Genomic DNA, 21607 nt, shown 5'->3' on the forward strand with positions numbered 1-21607 from the left:
AGCGCCCAGTCTCACGGACAAATTATTCCAGGAAGAACAGAATGCAGTTTTCACCTGACACCCTAACGGGCCACTGGGATCTGGTGTCAATCAGAGAGTCCTTGAAGAACACCAGAGAGCGGCTCCGGCCTGAACTTCAAGGTTACTCCAAACCTTTCTTCCAGTCCCGTGCGTCAGGCCGATGCCCACGAAAGGAAGCTGAGCTGGACCAGACCAGCATTCCCAGAGCTGAGAGCAAGAAGAGAGGAGTCTCTGGCTTACAGAGTGTGAGGAGTCAGATGGGTTAACAGACAGTCATGGGGTCCCAGGGGAATTTGGGTTGTAAAATACTTGCTTCTTTCCCCAAAACTTTTTTTTAATCTTTTTTTTTTTTTTTTACTTTGAAGTCAGAGTTACACAGAGAGAGGAGAGGTCTTCCATCCAACGGTTCACTCCCCAGATGGCCGCAACGGCCGGAGCTGTGCTGATCCGCAGCCAGGAGCCAGAAGCTTCTTCCGGGTCTCCCACATGGGTGCAGGGGCCCAAGGACTTGGGCCATCTTCTACTGCTTCCCCAGGCCATAGCAGAGAGCTGGATGGGAAGTGGAGCAGCTGGGTCTCGAACCGGCGCCCATATGGGATGCTGGCACTGCAGGCTAGGGCGTTAACCCACTGTGCCACAGCACCAGCCCCAAAACTTTATCATTAGAAAGAACAAACAGGCTGCCCTCCTTCCTTGGAATCTCCAAATTTACCATGAGAATAGTAAGGAAGCTCCTCCAGAGCCCACAGCTTATTGTTACCTATCCCACCCTTAGCAGGCCAGACAGGGTGAATTGTAAATGGGTTTTTTGATTGTTTTTGTCCATGCCTGGTAACTGAATGCCAATCCTTCAAAATGAAACTTAAAGCTGACAGCCACCAGTCCCCTTGGACTTTCCTCTCTTGGAAGCACTCCTCCACACTGCTCAGGCTGGAGGTCCTTGATTCCAATAAATACTTTTGAATCTAAAAAAAAAAAAAAAAAAAAGGACCAAAACCATTACCAACATGGGGGCAGGGGTGTCCCACAGGACCTGTGTGATTCCTGCTCACTGTGTTCGCCCTGCACGGCACCAGGAGTTGGCTTCAAGGCCTTCAGCACCTGGTCCCTCAGCTCCGCCTCCCATTCAAGAAGAGAGATGACATCTCACCGCCCGAGACCTCCTTGACCTGACAGACTACCGGTCACCTGGGGAGACCTCCTTGACCTCACTAGTTGCCTCAGCTCAGCAATTGCTTCAACAAGAACAAGAATTCCCTAAGATTCTTTTCATAGTCATCATGACTCAGTTAGCAAAAAACTCACTGCTGTTATTGTTGTCTTATGTTGCGCCCCCCCCCCCGTCCCTATTCAAGAACACCACCTGATTATTTTTCTATCAAAAAAAAGGAAGAGAAAAAATAGCAATAATAGGAGAAAATAAAAATGTCTGCAGCCACGTGCCAGCACCACAGGTCGGCACGGTTAATGCTTTGGTTAGTGTGTCTTTCCAGATCTTTCCTTGGATGTGTTTGTTCATCTACATACCCACATTGGATGTGTTTGTTTATCTATATACCCACATCTGTATTCTACTTTGTAGCTTTTTTTTTTTTTTTTTTTTTTTGCTGTTAAAGAGGCAAATTGTTTCTACTGAGCAGGAAAAGAAAACCTAAAAAGTTAAAGTTCATTACCATGTAGGACTCTAACCCAGATGGGATGTAGCCCCGCAATCACATCCTAATGTTCTTCTAATTAAACTCAATACGGAGCTCCCTGGTCAGCTCTGGCCTTGTTTTAACAGCTTGCTGGTTCCCTCACTCATTCATCAGCTGATTAAAATCTTTGACACGGAGGCCAGCTCTGTGGCGTGGCGGTAAAACTGCCACCTATGATGCCAGCATCCCATGTGGGTGCTGGTTCAAGTCCCAGCAGCTCTACTTCCCATCCACCACCCTGTTAATGTGCCTGGGAAAGCAGCGGAGGATGGTTCAAGTCCTTGGACCCCTGCACCCATGTAGGAGACCTTCATGGAGTTCCACATTCCTGGCTTTGGCCTGGCAAAGCCCCAGCCATTGCAGCCATTTTGGGAGTGAACCAGTGGGTGGAAGATCTCTGTCTCTCCCTCTCTCTGCCTTCAAATAAAGAAATCCTTTGACATGAGGTCATTTTACATTTGCACATTTTACATTTTTGTAAATTGTGCTTGAACCAACTACCCAGAGCTGGAGAGGGAAAATGGAAACACAGTCTCCAACAATCATCCTGATTCCCACAGGTCAAGCAGTCCTAAGAGAGCAAGCCCATTGCCATTGGTCCTGAAATGAGCCCAGTATTAGACAGAGCAGGTGTTCTAGGGTGGCAGCCGCTGAGCTGGTGCAGCTGTGGGCTGTGAGAGGCAGGGATGTTCCCCAGGGAACAGTGGGCGTCCATGAGCATCCCATGCACAACCAATGTTGTCCCAGAATTTTAATAGTAAAGACCATCACAGTGTATGTAACAGAAGGAGGAAGTGGCACGGGGCAGGTCTTGGGGAGTTCCTAACCTAGAAAGGAGGGAATTTGAACAATGAGTGGGGGCCTGCTTTGTGTTGAGTACGCTGAAGTTGTGTATCACTGATTCTCAGAAGCCTCGGAGGTGGGCTTTCTGGCCCTCAGTCCACAGAGGAGGAAACAGAGGGTCAGAGACAGCAAATGACCTGGCTGCAGGCCCGCAGTGCGGCACGGTTTGCTAAGTGCTGCTTGCAGTGCTAGCTGGCATCTATGCTGGAGGAGCCGCCCCTGCTCCCTGCTAGCGTACCTGGGATGGCAGTGCAAGATGGCCCAAGGATCTGGGACCCTGCCACCCAGCGGGAGACCAGGATGGAGTTGCTGGCTCCTGGCTTTGGTCTGGCCCAACTCTGGCCATTGCAGAAATTTGGAGGAGTGAACTAGTGGATGGAAGATCTTTCTCTCTCTCTGTGACTGTGCCTTTCAAATAAATAACAAATTTTTTAAAAAGATTTATTTATATATTTAAAAGGCAGAGCCACATACACAGAGAGATATCTTTCTTCTGCCCATGACACTCTTCCGTCAGGTCTTTGCATGACTGGTCCCTCCTCTCTCAGGTCTCACCGTAAGAATGCCCCCTGGCAGGGGCTGGCGCTGTGGCACAGCAGGTTAACGCCCTGGCCTGAAGTACCGGCATCCCATATGGGCGCCGGTTTGAGATCCAGCTGCTCCACTTCTGGTCCAGCTCTCTGCTGTGGCCTGGGAAAGCAGTGGAAGACGGCCCAAGTCCTTGGGCCCCTGCACCTGTGTGGGAGACCTGGAAGAAGCTCCTGGCTTCGGATCAGCTCAGCTCCGGCCATTGTGGCCGACTGGGGAGTGAACCATCAGATGGAAGACCTCTCTCTCTCTCTCCCTGCCTCTCCTCTCTGTGTAACTCTGACTTTCAAATAAATAAAATAAATCTTTTAAAAAAAAATCCCCTCTGGCAGAGGTCACCCCTGACCCACACAGCAGAGTGAGCTCCTCTTCTGCGTCCACACTGGACTTGGAGACAATGACCACCTGGGCTTGTGGCCGGGAGAAGCCAGCGGGGCTGGGCCGACTGTGTGGGGGAGAGTGAGATCTCCAAGCGGCAGCAGCAAGCGTTCGCAGCGCACTGGTGTGCTCCTGGCCCGGGCTTCGGGCTTTCCGGATAACAGACAGGAGCAGCTGCACAGCGACACAAGGCAGCTGTCGCAGAGCCCCTCACCAGGTGCTGCTGAGCAGGGCCTTCATCTGGAAACACGTGTGTGGGTATTTAAGCAGCAGAGGCGGGCATGGGGTTGTATTTTATTCCTCATGGGCACACCGGCAGGCAGATTCCAGGGGAACAAACATTCTCAAGCAATTTCCAAAAAGGACATTTCCTCCACGTGCCCCACGACAGCTGGGAGAGCAGCAAGGAAAATGACTCAGCACTGGGAAGGAGGGAAGGGGAGAGGTTTAGGGAAACAAAGGCCAAGAAACAGCAATGCGCAGCTCTCGTGGCAATGGGAACCTGGCGGGAGCCCTCCCACGGCGCCAGGCGCAATGCACCAAGCTACACCCCTCATCTGAGCAGGAGGGATCCTAGCTACAGTGAAGCCAGGCGACCACTCACTCACTCGGTCCCCGACATTGTGTCTGCTCTCTGCCAAGTGCCCTGCAGGTGACATGGCGGCGGGCACAAGTCTCATGCCGGGTACCTTCCAGTGTGGGAGACAAAGCTTCACGGCGGTGAACACAGGGAGAAACACAGGACGTTAGGAGAAATTATGAATGCAACTGGGACATCGTGGTGGGGCAGGGCTCCGGGAAAGCTTGTCTGGGAAGGCGGCTGTGGAAGCTTCCATCTGGGGCTGAGCAGGAGTGAGTCAGAGCTGGAGCCGGGAGGCGCCAGCAGGCTGAGGACATGGGTGAGGTCCGTGGGCAAGGTAGGGAGGCTGAGTGTGCAGGAGGTGGAGGAACCGGAAACCGATCCGGCTGCCTGGAGAGAGGAAGACAAAGGCTGCAGGTCTTGCCTGCTGTGTGAGCCTGGTTGCTGGGTGGAAAGCTGAGTGCAAGGAGTGCGTGTGCAGCCACAGGGGCTCATCCAAGCCGGTGGCCTGTGCAGTGGGATGTTGAGTGGTGGGAGAGGGCCTGGGAGGCCTGCACGCGGCACTGAGGTGGCCCTGGGGAAAGCAGCGGGGGCGTCACTGCCAGCCGGTGAGGAGGCACAGGCCGGCGAGCGGCCCAGGGACCTGAGAAGCATCCTTCCTGACTCCCGCGGCGGCCTGCCGAGCTGTCACCAGCTGCCAGTCACAGGTCTAAGCCCGACCAGCCGAGACGAGCCCCGTGATGGGAGTCCCTGGGGTCCTGTGTGACTGCACCACACTCTCGCCAGGAGCCCCTCCCTCACTGCTTTCTCTTGTGGTTTAGTTCTCACCTCTGGTGAAAGAGCAAAGCTGCAGAGACGCCTGGGCTCAGAGCTGGACAGCATCTGCACCTCTGGCCTCATCTCAGAGATGAGAGAGTCAGAGAGGTTGTGAGACCTGCCCCAGGAGGCACAGCAGCTGGCAGTGGGGCCTGACTGTGACTCCTGCTGCCGTCGCATCTCCATACAGCCTCCCCAAGCCCGTCTGTTTCCCACACTCCTCTGCCAACTCTTACACCTAAGTGCGCATGCTTCCCGCAGGAGCCGGCTTACGGTCATCCGCAGGTGGGAGCAGCAAACTCGAATGATTCTCAGGGGCTGGGCAGGCGAGGTCGGCCAGCTGTAAGGCATTTGGGTGTGGTGGAGGCTGTGGCGAGGTCAGGCAGATTGAACGACATCTCGGCTCAGACCAGGGGAGGCCCTTTGCTGCCGAGAGCAGCCCCAGCTGGGGCCTTAGAGGCCTCAGCCGGCTTCCTTGGCAGGCCCAAGGTAAATGCCCAGTGGGGCTGAGCATCCATGCAGGACCCCTCTGATGAGCAGCCTTGGATCCAAAGCCCCCAAAGGTGGTCCAAGACTGTTTTGGAGCTGCCCCATGGGCTGAGGCTCTGTCCCCTAAGCTGCTTGCTCCTCTCTTTCCTGAAAACAGGGCCCAGAGCCCCATCATGGCCTAAGCCCACTTCCTCCTCATCTTTCACACTCGCTCCCCAAACTCTTGAAACTAAAACCTAAAAGTTAGCAGTTGAGGGGTAGGAGAGCAGAGAGCGTGAGACGGATTCCTTCCAAGTCACCCAGAACTGGTTTCCCTGGGAGGTCACAGTGAGGTCACCTGCCCTCAGCAGGAGGCAGGAAATAAGCAGGTGCCCCCAACCAGTGCCAGACAGCGTAATGGTGAGCCCCAGGTGAGAAGAGGCCCGGGCTCTGGCTCTGTGCAACCATGGGACCCTGAGGTCAAGCAACTGGGCGTAAGCCCTCCCTCTGGGACACGTCCACGGTTGGCGTTTTATCTTCTTAAAGAACCCGTGACTTACTTTCAAGAATTCTTAGTGAGTTTTAAGGGAGGGTGACAGAACTGTTCACACTTCCCTTCTGAGAGCCATGACAGAAGAGTTACACATAAGGCACATGATTTTTTTTAAAGCATGCACTGTAAATATTGCAAATTCTGGGATGTATGAGAAATGTGACTCCTTGAAGTTCACAGGGGCCTTTGCTATGAGATCAGTGACATGTTCTGTTGTTCATATTCTTGAAAAAGATTTACTTATTTGTCTGAAAGGCAGAGTAACTGAAAGACAGACAGACAGAACTTCCACCTGCTGATTCATTCCCCCAATGGCTGTAACAGCCAGAGCGAGGCCAGGGTGAAGTCAGGAGCCAGGAACTCCATCTGGGTCCCCCAGGTGGGTGACAGGGACTGAAGTCCTTGGGCCATCACCCGCTGCCTTCCTAGAAGCATCAGCAGGGAGCTTGGCCAGAAGCGAGGAGTGAGCCCAAACTCCCATGGGGTGCAGACTGCTCAGCCCCCTGCACCACACTGCCTGCCCCTGCCGCCCACACTCCAGTGGCTGAGGCAGGCCCAGAACTCAGGCAGCAGTGCAGGGAGAGAGCTCATTGATGTCTTTAAAGACAAAGGGCTCCCTTGGGTGGACTTGGGAGGATTTCCTAGTATGTAAATACAGAGATGGGCCAGGAAAGACCAGAGCCGAGAGAATGGCATGAGCTGTTGGCTTGTAAATGTTCATAGGAAAGTACTTGACGTGGAAACAGAAAGAAGTTTCCAAGCACATAAGAAAAATCCCCTTGCCACCTCCATTTCTCCCACCCACATTCTGCAAAAAGGGAAGACGGAGGAGGAAGGAGCAGAACAAGGCTGAGGAAGAAGAAAAGTATCTATATGAAAGTGTCTATATGAAAAGTATCTATATGAAAGTGTCTATATGAAAGTGTCTATATGAAAAGTATCTATATAACCCTTCTCCTCGAGGGAACAGCACTCCGGAAGGCAAATCCCAGGCAGGGGAGTCAGGGAGCCACAGCAAACACCAGCAGAAAAAGTCTCCACGTTGTGACTTCCTGCACGTGTATGGATGTATTGATGCGCATGGCCTGTCCCCACGTGCTGAGGGTATTGATCAAAAAGGGGGAAAGCCTCTCAGTCTTACAGGTGTGCCCTAGACCCCCGTGAGACCCGAGTTGGGCCAGCTCTTCTGTCTGCTATTCAGTCAGTGCCCGGACACTAAGCACAGCTCACACTTCTCCTCTGGGTGCGGCCTTTAGGTCGGGAGCATGGCCTGGCTCCCTCAATACTCACAGCCCCACCAGCTCTTCTTCGCATCTGAAAAGCTGGGGCACAGAGAGGTTGTGTAAGTAGCCTAAGGTAGCTCAGTGAGCAGGGGTGGTTTTGACTGTGGAGTCGGCCCTTTTAGCCTTCAAACTGTGCTCAGCCCAGACTCCGCCATGAGAGGGCTCAGCTCGGCCAACACTGGATGAGTGAGGACAACCTCTGTCCCGAGATAGGAGAGGGAAGCTGGAATGTGATGCCTTGTATAATGGAATATGATTCAGCATGAGACAGAACGAGGTAGCATTTACACAAGAGCACTTCCAAGGGTTCACGGGAAAAGTGGAATTAAAACTTTATGTCAAGTGCAAACCTTTTAAATCACGCAGTTTTCTTTTTTAATAACACATATTTTCCATGCACTTTTAGAAGAAGCCCTGTGCAAGGTGGAATGGAACCATCTCCAAAATCCAGCACCAATTTTTTTTTTTTTACAAATAGAGCAAGGTGAGACCTTGGCCTGTCCCCATTTGTACCTGGGAGAATATGTCAGTTCCTGGGCCTGCCCCTGGGCAGGGGCGCAAGGCCTGGGGAGCTAGAGATTTGGGATGAGAAGAAAACATTTGCTGTCCATTCATTCGTACATTTTGAATTTTTGAAACCCTATGTAGGCTGGCGCCGTGGCTCACTAGGCTAATCCTCCACCTTGCGGCACCGGCACACTGGGTTCTAGTCCCAGTCGGGGCGCCGGATTCTGTCCCGGTTGCCCCTCTTCCAGGCCAGCTCTCTGCTGTGGCCCCAGAGTGCAGTGGAGGATGGCCCAAGTGCTTGGGCCCTGCACCCCATGGGAGACCAGGAGAAGCACCTGGCTCCTGCCTTCGGATCAGCACGGTGCGCCGGCCGCAACCGGGACAGAATCCGGCACCCTGACCGGGACTAGAACCCAGTGTGCCAGCGCCGCAGGTGGAGGATTAGCTTATTGAGCTACTGCGCCGGCCGAGATCTACTTTTTTTTTTTTTTTTTTTTTTTCGACAGGCAGAGTGGACAGTGAGAGAGACAGAGAGGAAGGTCTTCCTTTGCCGTTGGTTCACCCTCCAATGGCCGCCGCGGCCGGCGCACAGCGCTGATCCGATGGCAGGAGCCAGGTGCTTCTCCTGGTCTCCCATGGGGTGCAGGGCCCAAGCACTTGGTCCATCCTCCACTGCACTCCCGGGCCACAGCAGAGAGCTGGCCTGGAAGAGGAGCAACCGGGACAGAATCCGGCGCCCTGACCGGGACTAGAACCCGGTGTGCCGGCGCCGCAGATGGAGGATTAGCCTATTGAGCTGCGGCGCCGGCCAGAGATCTACTTTTAAAGGAGGATTCTGTTCTGTTGGAAGAAAATGACTCCTGCCTTGTGAATTTCCACAACTGCCTCTCACTGTCACTCGTTCTAATCCTTGATTTGCCAGAAAGCAGCCTACACCAGGAACCTGGTTCACATCACTCACAGCACAGAGGAGGCTGAACCAAGCAGCAGCAGGTTTGAGAAGCTCTGGGTTTGTGAGCCTGCCCTGTACCCAGCGCCCTGAGGGTGAGCGACAGCACCAAATGACCATTTGTTAAATCAAACACGATCCAGCCGTAGGTGCGTTAAGCACCCCAGAAATTAGGACTGGAAGGAATGTAAAGGTTTGGTCCAGCCCACGCAAGTCAGGGTGGCGTGAAAGAACGTCCACGTGACTGGGGTGGCCCACCGCCCTTGCACCACCCCGGCCTGGCGGTGCCATCGCTTGGTCAGCTGCAGTGGCGCAGGTCCTGTGCACAGGGGTCTGGGGCAGGCCAGAGGCCCTTCCACCATGGGATGTGTTACTCACCGCCAAGGTCAGGGAATGGAGCAGCAGCACACAGCTCGGGGAAACTTTAGAGCAGCTGCTGGCCCCTTCCCTCCTCCTCTGGCTGCACTGCCCCTCTGCAGCTGACAGACCAAGAGCTGGCGCCTCTGCCCTACCCCCCTCTGCCTGTTCCTCCCCTCCTCTCCCTTTCCTGCCTCTCTTTCTCCAGCTGACCTCTGCCCTCCGCGGGTCCCTCCTTCCCTCCTTTTTAACCCTCTCCCTGTTCCAGAGCTGTCCAAGACAGACGCTGCGGGCTTTTATTTTCCCTCACGTGTTTTGGTGCCTTTCCATATCAACATTTATCTTTTAAAGTAAAATTCCATAAGTTGTGGGGAACTGAGAGTCACTTAAAATAGCAAGAGGGTACATTTCGTAGCCAGAGCTTGACCCGAGGATTTGCGGTGATGCCATCTATTTGTTTGATTTGTCATGCCTAATGTAGTGAGGGAACTCATTTATGGTATTTTAAAACTCAAGACAGCTTTGCTTAATAGTCAGCATTTTATTATCAAAAATAGTTTGAATTTTCTTTTAATGAGGTGATGCCTAAGAAATCTGTTGCTTGTAACTTCAAAGAGTTGTTTCTCTTGGATTTTTTTTTTTTAATCTTAGCCAAGTAGCTGAATTAGACATGCTGACAGAAAACGGCTGTCTTTCATGGTGCATACCGATCTGCCAGGTAGGCTAGGAAAGTAACCGAGTGCCTGTTTCAGCAGAAAAGAAGTCGAGAATTCTTTTTTTTTTTTTGACAGGCAGAGTGGACAGTGAGAGAGAGAGACAGAGAGAAAGGTCTTCCTTTCCCATTGATTCACCCTCCAATGGCCGCCACGGCCGGCGCACCGCGCTGATCTGATGGCAGGAGCCAGGTGCTTCTCCTGGTCTCCCATGGGGTGCAGGGCCCAAGCACTTGGGCCATCCTCCACTGCCTTCCCGGGCCACAGCAGAGAGCTGGCCTGGAAGAGGGGCAACCGGGACAGAATCCGGCGCCCCAACCGGGACTAGAACCCAGTGTGCCGGCGCCGCTAGGCGGAGGATTAGCCTAGTGAGCCGCGGCGCTGGCCTGAGAATTCTTGATTGGAAGACTCCAGAATGAGTTGAAAAGGGTTAGGAGTCACTTAACCAAGAGTCACTGAAACTCCCTTTTCCAAGAGAAAAAAATAAAAAAGATTTAAAAGGGGTGAGTGCTTGGTGCGATGGCTAAGTCGCTGCCTGGGACATCGGCATGCACTGTCGGGGTGCCTGCTGTGAGACCTGGCCCCTGGCTTCCTGCTAGCGTGCGCCCTGGGAGGCAGCAGTGTGCCTCAAGTACCTGGGGTCCCCCACGAGGCACCTGCATGGGGTTCCGGGCTCCTGGCTTCAGCCTGGCCTACCCCTGGCTGTTGCAGGCATTTAGGGAGTGAATCAACTGATGGAACATCTCCCTCTCTCTCTCTTGCTGCCTTTCAAATAAAAGAAAAACAGGATTAAAAAAAAAAAAAACACCTCTCATCTCAACTACTTTTAACGCTTAAGGTGAAATAAAGAAAAGCAACTGAGTAGCATGTAACTTTTTAACCAAAATATAAATTTTCCCTTTTTTGGTTCAAAATGTGGCACCGGACACAGCTTTCTGTCCTTCCCAAAGGTGCGACCCTCACTGGAAAACCTCATGACCCTTAACATATAGAGGAAAATCAGCCCAAGGCATGAGTGGCTGCAGGAAATGGAATTCAGGAGACAGATACTCACGTTCACCCTCATTTTGATCCTGCAAGGAAGTTACTTGGAAAGGCGCTTATTCCCCATCCCGGCAAAGCGGCAGGAATCGCGCGCAGCAGGAGGGAGAGCAGCCGGCTCCGTGCAGCCGGACCTCTAAGCTGCGTGTGCCTGCCCAGCCCTCTGCCTGCAGCTGTCCGTCAATATCAGCTGACCCGGGCTGAAACCACCAGTCCCCAGAGGCTCCCTCCCCCATCCACCTGCGCGCACACAGCCCTCGTGGCTGGTTTATCTGTCAGCACTGGGGGCGAAGAAGTGAAGACACCTGGCGCACTTGGAATGAACACGGAGAGGGGACATAAATGGCTCAAAAGGCCGGCGCCACGGCTCACTAGGCTAATCCTCCGCCTTGCGGCGCCGGCACACCGGGTTCTAGTCCTGGTTGGGGCGCCGGATTCTGTCCCGGTTGCCCCTCTTCCAGGCCAGCTCTCTGCTGTGGCCCCAGAGTGCAGTGGAGGATGGCCCAGGTGCTTGGGCCCTGCACCCCATGGGAGACCAGGAGAAGCACCTGGCTCCTGCCATCAGATCAGCGCGGTGCGCCGGCCGCGGCGGCCATTGGAGGGTGAACCAACGGCAAAAGGAAGACCTTTCTCTCTGTCTCTCTCTCTCACTGTCTAACTCTGCCTGTCAAAAAAAAAAAAAAAAAAAAAAAAAAAAAAAAAAAAAGGCTCAAAAGGATGATGCCTGTTTCGGCAGCTCTGCTGCACCTGGCCCTGGAGGACGGCATACTGTGCACAAAGCCAGGCTGGCGCTGGCTTCCCTGGGATGCTGAACTCTGACCCACCCACCAAGCCACACTCTGCAGGGACTTCCATAACCACAGGAGGCACTGCCACCAAAGGGACTTTGAGAAAGAGGTTGTGGCCTGGAAAGAAAATTCCAACGCTACCAGTGGAAGTGAAACCTTTTCTTCCCTGATACCTGAAGATTGTGGCTTTCAAGTAGGTTTGGATCTTGCCCAGATCATCCTGCTTGGGTGTACTTCCTGTGTTCACAGGGCCCTGGCTTAATGCAGTGTTAGTATCTCACTCACTGGGCCTCTGGCCCCTCCTGAATGTCTGTGTGTCGGGGAGCTCCCTTGGTCTAAGCTCAGGACGGAAGGGATGCAACCACCCAGGTCTTCCGGGCCTCTGGGTAATTCATGCTCTATGATGTGGCCCGGGATGGGTCCAGGTCATAGCAAACCGGATTGTTAGATATCCTACCGAATTTATTCCAAGCCTTCACGTTACACCACGGCCTCCGCATCCACTCCCCACTAGCTGAGCCCCCCTTCCTGCCCCGCACTAGCTGAGCCCCCGAGGTATTTGGTTGGGGAAATGGAGGGTCTGGGACGAGTGCTGGGTAGAGGTGGGTGGTTGAGGAGTGCACCCTGGTAATGAGAAAGTCACCGAGGGAGGAGGGTGGGGGCTAAACGCCCGGCTCCAGGTTCCTCATGTCCAAGTGTAGTGCTTCCAGGGGTGATCTCCAGGTTCCCGCTCAGCTGCAAAACCGACTTCTTTCATCATGCTTTTCTCTTAGTTCATGCAAACCATCACGGGAATTGCAAGAGAAACCCCACATGTAAGTGCTTTTCCTTTCTAATTGCTTTTCTCCGCTTTTTGCTTTCCTGGAAGGGCGTGCAGGGAGAAGGAGTTACTTGATCAGTTAACAGCAATTATGCCCACTCCAGTTAGGACAGCGCTTGGTCTTGGACTGCGTGTCTCCCGAGTGCTGTGGCTGGCAGCTGCGTTCTTCCTGCCACAACCAGGGGTTGCCTTATGTTTGTAAAAGTAAAATGCTAGGTTGAGCCGGTTTTCAAAACTCAACTCTTGCTAGCAAGATTCCATGTGAAATCACAGATCTGATGGGCCGGTGCTGTGGAGTAGCGGGTAAAGCCACCGCCTGTAGTGCCAGTATCCCATATGGGCACTGGTTCAAGTCCCGGCTGCTCCACTTCTGATCCAGCTCTCTGCTGTGGCCTGGGAAAGCAGTAGAAGATGGCCCAAGTCCTTGGGCCCCTGCACCCACGAGGGAGAACCGGGAGAAGCTCCTGGCTCCTGGCTTTGAATCTGCACGGCTCCAGCCATTGCAGCCAACTGGGGAGTGAACCAGTGGATGGAAGACCTCTCTCTCTGTCTCTCCTTCTTTCTCTGTGTAACTCTGACTTTATGGTGTGGTGATTTTTTTTTTATTTGACAAGTAGAGTCAGACAGTGAGAGAGAGAGAAAGGTCTTCCTTCTGTTGGTTCACCCCCTAAATGGCTGCTACGGCCGGAACTACGCCGATCCGAAGCCAGGAGCCAGGTGCTTCTCCTGGTCTCCCATGGGGTGCAGGGCCCAAGCACTTGGGCCATTCTCCACTGCCTTCCTGGGCCACAGCAGAGAGCTGGCCTGGAAGAGGGGCAACCGGGACTAGAACCCGGCACCCATATAGGATGCCAGTGCCGTAGGCGGAGGATTAACCAAGTGAGCCACGGCGCCGGCCTATAACTCTGACTTTAAAGTAAAATAAATAAATCTTTTAAAAAGTAACTTTCTGTTTTTTTTTTTTTTAAAAAAAAGAAATCAGATTTGATCAGCTGGCACTAGCTTTTTCTGATGGTATTTAAGACACACAGCTCCCTGCCTTGTCCTGTTTCCATCTGATGCGTCAGGGAGAATTCGAAGCTGGCTCTGGCTCTTCTATTTATTTTTTTAAAGATTTATGATTTGAAAGCAGAGCAGCGGGGTGGGGGAGGGAGACATCTCCCATCTGCTGCTTCACTCCCCACATGCCCACAACAGGCAGGGCTAGCCCAGGCCAAAGCCGGGAGCCAGGAATTCCATCCTGGTCCCCCACAGGGATGGAGGGACTCAAGTAGCTGGGCCATCTTGCACAGCCTTCTCAAGCTGGGCCGGAAGCGGAGAGGCTGGGCCCGGGTGTGGGATGCTGGCGTTGGAAGCAGCAGCAGCACAACCCACTGGGCCCAACAGCAGCCCTGCCTCAGCGCTCGAGAACTTAGTCAAGGTTTGAGCTGGTTCACGGAGTTCCCCACTTTCCAGGGTCGTCTTGGGAGGCGTTTTGGGCGGCAAGGAGCCATCCTGGAGTTTCTGCATTCCTTCTTCCATTCTGTTGCCGTGAACTGATTCCTGTTCGCGAGCCTCAGGATTTGGCAACAGGCTCCCAGCCAACCCGTCCTGTTTCATTAGGAGCCAAAGCCGGTGGGAGAGAGTGCCTAATGTTACCGGCCCGTTTATTTGGTGCAAAAGGGAGTGTGTAGAAATGTTCTCCCTAGTAACTGACCCCCCGCCTCCTCCCCCTTCCAACCTTGGGGTGAGCGTAAATCCTGAGCCCAAAGCTGACATCCCACAAAGCGCTTTTTACTTTTGCTCACCCACTGGGAGCCATCTCTTGGGGAGAGAGGACTGCTTCAAACCTCACTTTCCTCTCCCCAAAAGACAGACTGCCTGGGCCGTGGCCAACAAGCCAAAGCTGCTCGTGCTTGATTCTCGGGCAGGACAGGACTTGGCAGGACAAGCGCCGCGCTCACATCCACGAATGGCAAACTGGCGTTTACCGTCCATTCCTCCGGGGAGGAGATGCCTGTGGGTCCCTCGCCAGGGCCTAGCGCCTGCTGCCGGAGGGCTCTAAGCCTGGGGTAGCGCGGGGCCTGTGGGAGGGATGCTGGCCCGGGCACAGACAGGCCCACGGTAGTCCTTGCTGGGAACTCAGCTTCTCACAGGTGAGGGTACGTGACTCCTCTCCCTGGGGCCCAGGCCTGATGAATAACATCTGGAAATGGTTCCTACAAAACATAGTTCCCTTTTCTGCGACTCACGTCGGAGTCTCCTAATCTCACCCTCAGTGGCATCTCTGTAAGCGGCCTCCCACCTTCCTCCTTTTTGAGTGATTTCCCCTCTGATTTGTCATTTCCTCCCTTAGTCATCGCAGCTCCAGGATGCCCTGTTGTCTCTCGGCCGCTTCCCTATTCCACTATCATGTAGCCCTCTTGTCTCGAGTCTTCTCCTAACACAGATGTTTCAAGCTTTTCTTTTTTTTTTTCCTGGGGGGGGGCTGGCACTCTTCTTTTTTAAAGATTTATTTGAAAGAGTTATACAGAGAGGGAGGGAGAGAGAGAAAGAGAGAGCAAGAGAGAGAGAGCGAGCTTCCTTCTGTTGGTTCACTCCATAGATGGCCAAAATGGATGGGGTTGGGCCAGGGCAAAGCCAGGAGCCTCATCCGGGTTTCCCACATGGGTGCCGGGGCCCAACACTTGGACCATCTTCTCCCAGGTGTGTAAGCAGGGAGCTGGATCAGAAGTCGAGTGGCCCGGACTTGAACCTGCGCCCATGTGGGATGCTGGCTTTGCAGGCGAGGATTTAATCCACCATGCTACAATGTTGGCTCCCTTTCTCTTTTTTCATTTAAATGGGTTCTACAGGGAATAAAATGTTCAGTGGATAAAAGTAATTAGGCAGGGGGAAAAACAGTGGTTGTGTAATAGATTTTTGAATTAACTGTCACACAATGTACTAGGTACTGGGAAAAGAGACCAGGCATCCTTGTCCTGCGTGGCAATTAGAATGGCGCCTGCACTGGGCGTCTGGAACGAACGGACTGTACATCGTCTCCCCATCACACAGGGCATGTGGAGTTCACGCCTTTGTTTACTCCTTTCTGCTCACGCTCCTGACAGCAGCAAACACCGGAAGCTGTACTTTTCCAACAGACAGAGAAGCGAGCCTTCTGCAGGTCTGTGGGAAGGAGCTGGTAGCATCCACGGCGGGAGAGGAAGCCACCGACTCTCAACTCCTGGTCCTCTCCCGGCTTCGGCCCTTTCCCGCCTACAGGGCACCTGCTGCACCTCGAGGGAGGGATCTTTGGAAAGCACAATCAGACCAAGTCCTTTCCTGCTTTACGTGGACGGTGGCTTCCTTGCCGAGGCAGAATGCACCAGATCTTCTCTCTAACCCTCTCCCCTTCATTCCTCTGTTCCAACCACACTGGCCTTCTCACAGAATCTCTGCTACGCTGAACTCATTCTCACCACAGGGCCTTTGCATCTGCTGTGCCTCCTGCCCAGAACCCCCTTCCTATCATTAGGTCTACAGAGTGGCCCTTTACATCTGACACCCCAATTTATTCTCTTTAAGGCAGTTGCCACCGGCTGAAATCTCTGTGTCTACTCATTTTCTGCCATTCCGACTCCAGTGTCAGCTTGGGCTCTTGAGCCCTATGAGCCCCCAGAATTCCAGGATGACATGCTGGGTGCAACTGCATGTGGGCTGCTTAGCCTTGGGAGACCGAGAAGGGATGAAGTTGCTGGACAAGGTCAGAGAGAGGCCATGGACGCTTGTGACCTTGACTTCAATCCTGAGGACTCGAACTTAAAGCAATGTCTGATGATGGAGGAGGAGAGGCCAATGGGAAGAGCCTGGGGCTGAGTGGCGGGTCAGGCTGGGGCCAAGCAGGGGCTGGGGGCTGAGTCTCAGGGGCCACCTCTGTTCTCAGACCGACAACCAGGAAGGGCCCCCTTCCTCTCACATGACAGGTGGCCAGGGCCCCACTGCACGCCCCCGCCCCCTCCTACACACAGGATGTTGACAATGTGAGGCTTTTTCTCTCACATTCCACGTCTCTGCAGTTGTTGAGCACCTCCGAGTGTGGTCTCAGAGAGGCAGCCCCCTGCCCTGCCTGGCAGGAGCTTCCTTTCCAGAGAGGAAACAGATGGTGAACCAAGAACAAGCAGAGACAGGAGTGAGGCTGGGACGGTGGTGGCAATGACGGGGGTGCAGGTGGGGGAGTAATTTAGGTGGGCTTGTCCAGAGGCTTCTGGGTGGGAGGGCCCAGGGGCTCCCGCTGAGAGAGGCTGAGCACAGCAGGGAAGAAGGGGTAGCTGAGGTGGGGGGACCAGCAGGGCCTCACGGATCCTCACGTGGGATGTTTGCTTCCCCTCTCTGAGCTTCTAAAGGTACAAAGAGGGCCAGAAATCCCCCCACTCACAATGCAGCCTCTCCAAGCCTTCTTGCCCGGAAGGAGTGAAGCAAGCCAAGTTCTAGCAGCCGCAGACGCGTGGACGCCATGATTGCTGCAGGATGTTGAGAACATCGAGGATTTTTCTCTCACGTTTTAAGTCTCTACCTTGACCTTCCTCGAGTGAGCCTGGAACCACTCCCTTAAGGGTTCAGATGGAAGAGAGCCAAAGGATATCTTTGCTCTTGACTTGAGGCTGAATATAAAATGTTACGAACATTCTACTATTCTAAAAACACAAACCTTGCTTCCTTCACTCTGCAGAAACATGATAAAGACCCTTGTTTGAAAACTCCCCTCGTGGGGTGGACATTTGGCCCAGCAGTTAAGACAGCGCCTGGGGAGCCCACCTCCCATACCAGAATGCCTGGTTTGAATCCCGGCTGCTCCACTTCTGATCTAGCTCCCTGCTCGGTGCACACTGGAAGCAGCAGGTGATGGTTTATGTACTAAGGTCCCTGCCACCCACGAGGGGGATCTGGATGGAGTTTTGGGCTCCTGGCTTTGTCCTGGCCCAGCCCTGACCACTGCAGGTGCTGGGGAGTGAACCTATGAATGCAAGATTTATCTGTCTTTCAAGTAAAATGAAAATAAATACATATTTCTTTTAAAAAAACAAACTTGCTTCAGAAAATCAATGCATGTGTTTTCTTTATAGAGGAGAGAAAGTGTGGATTGTAGAGTGAATGCTGTGGAAAGCAGGCTTCAAACAGAATGAAATTCCAGAAATTCTCAGAAAATGATAGAGAAAAAAAAATAAGCCACTGCCTACTGCACTCTCCTTCCAGTTCTGAACATTGACCCAGTGAGGAAATAAAATGATGAGGAGAACCGGCTATGCACAAAGACGCAGATTTCAACACTGTCTCTAGTGACATGGGTTCAACACTCACTCAGTCTGCCATGAACAGGAGGGCTGAACCAGCGAGGACTTACATATTCATACAACAAACTCACTTATGCTCCTTGTCTTTTAGACGAATTTCCCAGCATTCCCTGGAGCAGAACGTGGGCTCAGCCAGCTGACGACAGACGCTGCCTTTCCCATCTTTTCCCTGCAGGGGGACCCCTAGCTTCGGAATGGCACTGTTGGAGGCCAGCGTTTCCTGCAGCTAATATCACACTTACACCTCGTTTTCCTTGTTTTGTGACACGTTCAGGGAAAATCGGAATAAAACAGTCCGGTTGTTATACGCTGTCTGCTACACACAGAGTCGAAAGCTCTGCTGACCAGGAACCGAGGGCCCCGAGGGCCTCCAGGAAAAGCGTTGACAGCAGTCACTACGTAGCTCCAATGCAATGAGGCAAACTTCAGGGTCTGGAAGGCGACCTGGGGTAGCCCTGAGTCAAAGTGAGGGTTGCTTTAAAGTCACCTGCACGGAGGCCGAGGTTGGGGACTGCATACACAGGACCACCCCTTGAATCGTTGTGTTACCACCGGAAAGCAACAGTGTAGGCGTGAAAATTAGTAGGCCGAGCAGTTGTGTTTGTATTTGTATTGTCAGTTGTAAAAGGCAAGAAGCTCAACAGTTTGCTTGCTGCTCGTATTTGTACAAAACCTTAAAACATGGCATTTCTGATGTGTGTGCATGGACAGGGGCACCCAAGAAACTGCTCCCTGAGGGCGCCTCTGGACGCCCAGGTTCTTGCTCAGGTGAGGGTCACCTGTGTGAGCTGAGATGACCTGGGTCTCAAACTAGGGCCCATGGACCAAATCTGGATGGCTGACTCATGAGCTGAGATGGATTTTATAGTTTTAAGGAGTTTTTAAAACAAAGAAGGCAAAGCAACAGAGGTTGCACGCGGCTCTTTATGACAGAGTTCCCAGATTCCCTGGTTTGAAGGTCAGAAGGCATGGAGTTGGCCAAGCGCTGGGCTCTGGATTCAGGCCACCTGGGACTGATCCTGGCATTGCCACTTCTGAGCTGTGTGGCCTTGGGCCGGTCACTAGGCCAAGTTTCTCCTCTAGAGGGAGGGAGTAAGAGTAATAACGCTTCATAGAGAGGTGTTGTGAGATGCAACACGCGAAGGCAAGTTGAGCGCTCAGCACAGGCCTGGCGCACAAGCAGTTTGTGCTAGCTACTGTCACCTGTGTAACACCAGAAGCCGGACCTCACAGCGTGTTGGGAGTGTCAGTGATAAGTTACGTGCCTAGATGCATGTTATTTACAAAGTGTAGAGTGCTATAGAGATAATTTAGGCAGCATAAGTGGAACAAGTAAAAAGAAGCCTAAATCGTAAAAATCTAGGCTAGTCAGCAAAAAAAGCCAGTGTTACAGAAGAAAAAAAGGCGGTGGATTATTCTAGATTATGGACAAGTGAGACCTGGCAAACAGCAGAGTGCGATCCTAGAACCAATCCTGGACCAACACACACACACACAGAAAAATGGCCAAAAAAGGTAAAAAAAAAATCGTATTTTTAGAAATTGTGAAAGTAGAATGGACAATAGAAGGGTGCCATCAAAGCAGTGTGACATGTTGGGGGTGAGATCATGCAGTGGGGTCCGGGGGGGACAGCAGTGCTCTTAGGGGACACACAAGGAAGCACCTGGAGGTGTCATTATGTCTGCCATTGATGTCCAGGTGGTGCACACGACAGCGGAGTGTGTGTTAGATACAGACACATGTACCCCAAGATGACAAACACCAGGAGCCGGGGCACTTGAGGCACAGGATATGCAGGGGGTCACTGAATTATCTCCCCACCCCACCCCCACCCATTTTTCCAACGATTTGAAAAATTTTCAAAGTAAATATATGGGAAGAAAGTCCAGAACTGCTAAGATATTTACTAAGAGGTATACAGCTGTGGATTCCATACTGTTTAATAATAATTAACACACAATTCCTATGCAGACTCCCCCTTGCATAACTGTTTCATGTCTTTCTTCCCCCCCATCTACGTAAAATTTTAAAAGGATGTAGCAAGATAATAATCTCCTCAATCTTGAGTTTCTCTTTCTCTCTGTCTAAGTAAGTGTTCTTTCCCCCTTGAGTTCCGCAGTCATTTTCGCTGCCTAAGTAGAGAACCGTCTTGGATTTGTGATGCAGACTTGGAAGGACAAGCAGAACACAGGCGATAACAGGACGACAGCAGGGGTGCCCACCACGGGCAGCCGGGAGCTGGGCTGGGGGTCTGTGCTCTGCTCTGGGGAAGTTAGGACAGGAACCAGTCGGGCCCTTGTGAGCGGCACGGAGCGTCTCCAGGGTCCCGAGAGAGAGGCGGTCAGGGTGGGCCAAGGCACAGACTCACAGCTCGCTTACGCAGTTTGTCAGGGTGCAGAATGGACACCAAGCTGCGGGCTGTGTGGTCACCTCCCGAGCTGATTTCTACAGGAGTCACTTCCAGTCATCTCAGAAGCAAAGGGCAATGAACTTACGGCACAGGCACTGCCTCCTCTTTTTCTTTTTCTTTTTCTTTTTCTTTTTTTTTTTTTTTTTTGACAGGCAGAGTTAGACAGTGAGAGAGAGACAGAGAGAAAGGTCTTCCTTTACCGTTGGTTCACCCCCCAAATGGCCGCTACGGCTGGCATGCTGCGCCAATCCGAAGCCAGGAGCCAAGTGCTTCTTCCTGGTCTCCCATGCAAGTGCAGGGCCCAAGGATCTGGGCCATCCTCCACTGTACTCCCAGGCCACAGCAGAGAGCTGGACTGGAAGAGGAGCAACCGGGACAGAATCCGGCGCCCCGACTGGGACTAGAACCTGGTGTGCCAGCACCGCAAGGCGGAGGATTAGCCTAGTGAGCCACAGCGCCGGCCACTGCCTCCTCTTAACTGACCATTAGCCTTTCCCACCTCAAACTTCCATGTGTCCAGTGCTCACCCCGTGCCTTCACTAAAGCTCAACACTAAGCCGGTGTCGCCCTTAGCCATCGCGTCGTGCTCAGCCTCCCCCTGCCAGCAGCCCCACGGCCGCTCACCTTGGGTGCTCCATCCATGATGCTGGTTCCTCGCATGTCGGTGAAGTGACACAGCTCCTCCGAGCTCCCCGGCTGCTATCTCCAGCTTTGCAGGCCGGTTGTGCAATGTCACTGCACGCCTCTGGCTGGTTCTCAGAAAGTGAATTCCATGGAGCTTTCCGGCAGCGCACGGGAACTCGTCAGAGTCTCCCTGCAGGCTGACTTTCTGGAAAGCATGATAAGAGCGGAATGAAAGGGGTGAAGAAGGGGGTGGGCAGAAACAGGCACCCTCCCTCCCGCGTGCCTGACGTCTCGCTCTGTCTTGAAGTAGAGGTTGTCACTCATTTGCTCTCTGAAACCACAAAAGAAGAAAAAAAACTCCTCTCTTCTGCTTTAGGGGAGAGGTTCCTGCTTTGAGAAGCTTAGCGATACACAGAGCATTCACGTCCCTTGCTCTCTGTTGAGCTGCCCCCACGGAGCCACTCCTGATTCCTGGATGAGATGCCACTGGGCCACATGGGGAGGGTGCTCAGAACTTCTTCCTCCCTACGTCTTGCCAGCATAAAAGGGGCAAGAGGGATGCCTCAAAGGGCATAGACCCCACTTTCCAGTTTTCTCAGTTGCACACCTCCCTGCACTGGGCACCTTGCCAGCCTCCAGCACTTAATGATTAACGTTTTCTGAGTGCTGACTCTGCACAGAGGGCTACTTCGGCACCTGCCTTTGGCTTGTGGCTCTCAAGTCTAGCAAACCCATTGTCTGCCCCTAAAATGGCCAAACTGACCCATCATCATGGCTTGCTGGGTCTTTGCTCTCAGACCCAGTGTCTAGAGAGGACCTATGGTGTAGCACATTCTTCTTCCTTAAAAAAGAAAAGAA

At 53.0% G+C, this 21607-nt stretch overlaps 1 protein-coding gene and 1 long non-coding RNA gene across 6 annotated transcripts in view; one reads left to right on the forward strand and one right to left on the reverse strand.

Annotated features, from left to right (window-relative positions):
- CASS4 (Cas scaffold protein family member 4) overlaps positions 1–21590 on the reverse strand; it is a 47215-nt gene extending 25625 nt beyond the window's left edge. The window contains exons 1-2 of one of the 4 annotated variants that reach the window (XM_089306975.1): positions 21513–21590; positions 20750–20954 (exon numbers count right to left, since the gene is read on the reverse strand). In XM_089306975.1, the coding sequence (XP_089163101.1) occupies positions 20750–20785 (36 nt within the window). In that variant the 5' untranslated portion in view covers positions 20786–20954; positions 21513–21590. Of the gene's footprint in view, positions 1–4935; positions 5154–10807; positions 10991–20749; positions 20985–21512 lie in introns of those variants that run through there. The other 3 variants (XM_089306974.1, XM_089306976.1, XM_089306973.1) reach the window with 3 other exon arrangements.
- On the forward strand, positions 11501–17389 carry LOC149123306 (uncharacterized). 2 transcript variants are annotated; one of them, XR_016215709.1, is made up of 4 exons: positions 11501–11775; positions 12356–12397; positions 15949–16126; positions 16767–17389. It is a non-coding gene; the product is annotated as an uncharacterized LOC149123306 (long non-coding RNA). The 2 variants fall into 2 exon arrangements; XR_016215710.1 differs by lacking the exons at positions 15949–16126; positions 16767–17389 and adding an exon at positions 15332–15922 and having other exon boundaries at positions 11502–11775.
- Positions 21591–21607: the final 17 nt, after the last annotated feature.

This window comes from Oryctolagus cuniculus, chromosome 11 (genome assembly GCF_051225735.1).
Source record: "Oryctolagus cuniculus isolate XC-2025 breed Fujian yellow rabbit chromosome 11, ASM5122573v1, whole genome shotgun sequence".
Taxonomy (NCBI): Eukaryota; Metazoa; Chordata; class Mammalia; order Lagomorpha; family Leporidae; genus Oryctolagus; species Oryctolagus cuniculus.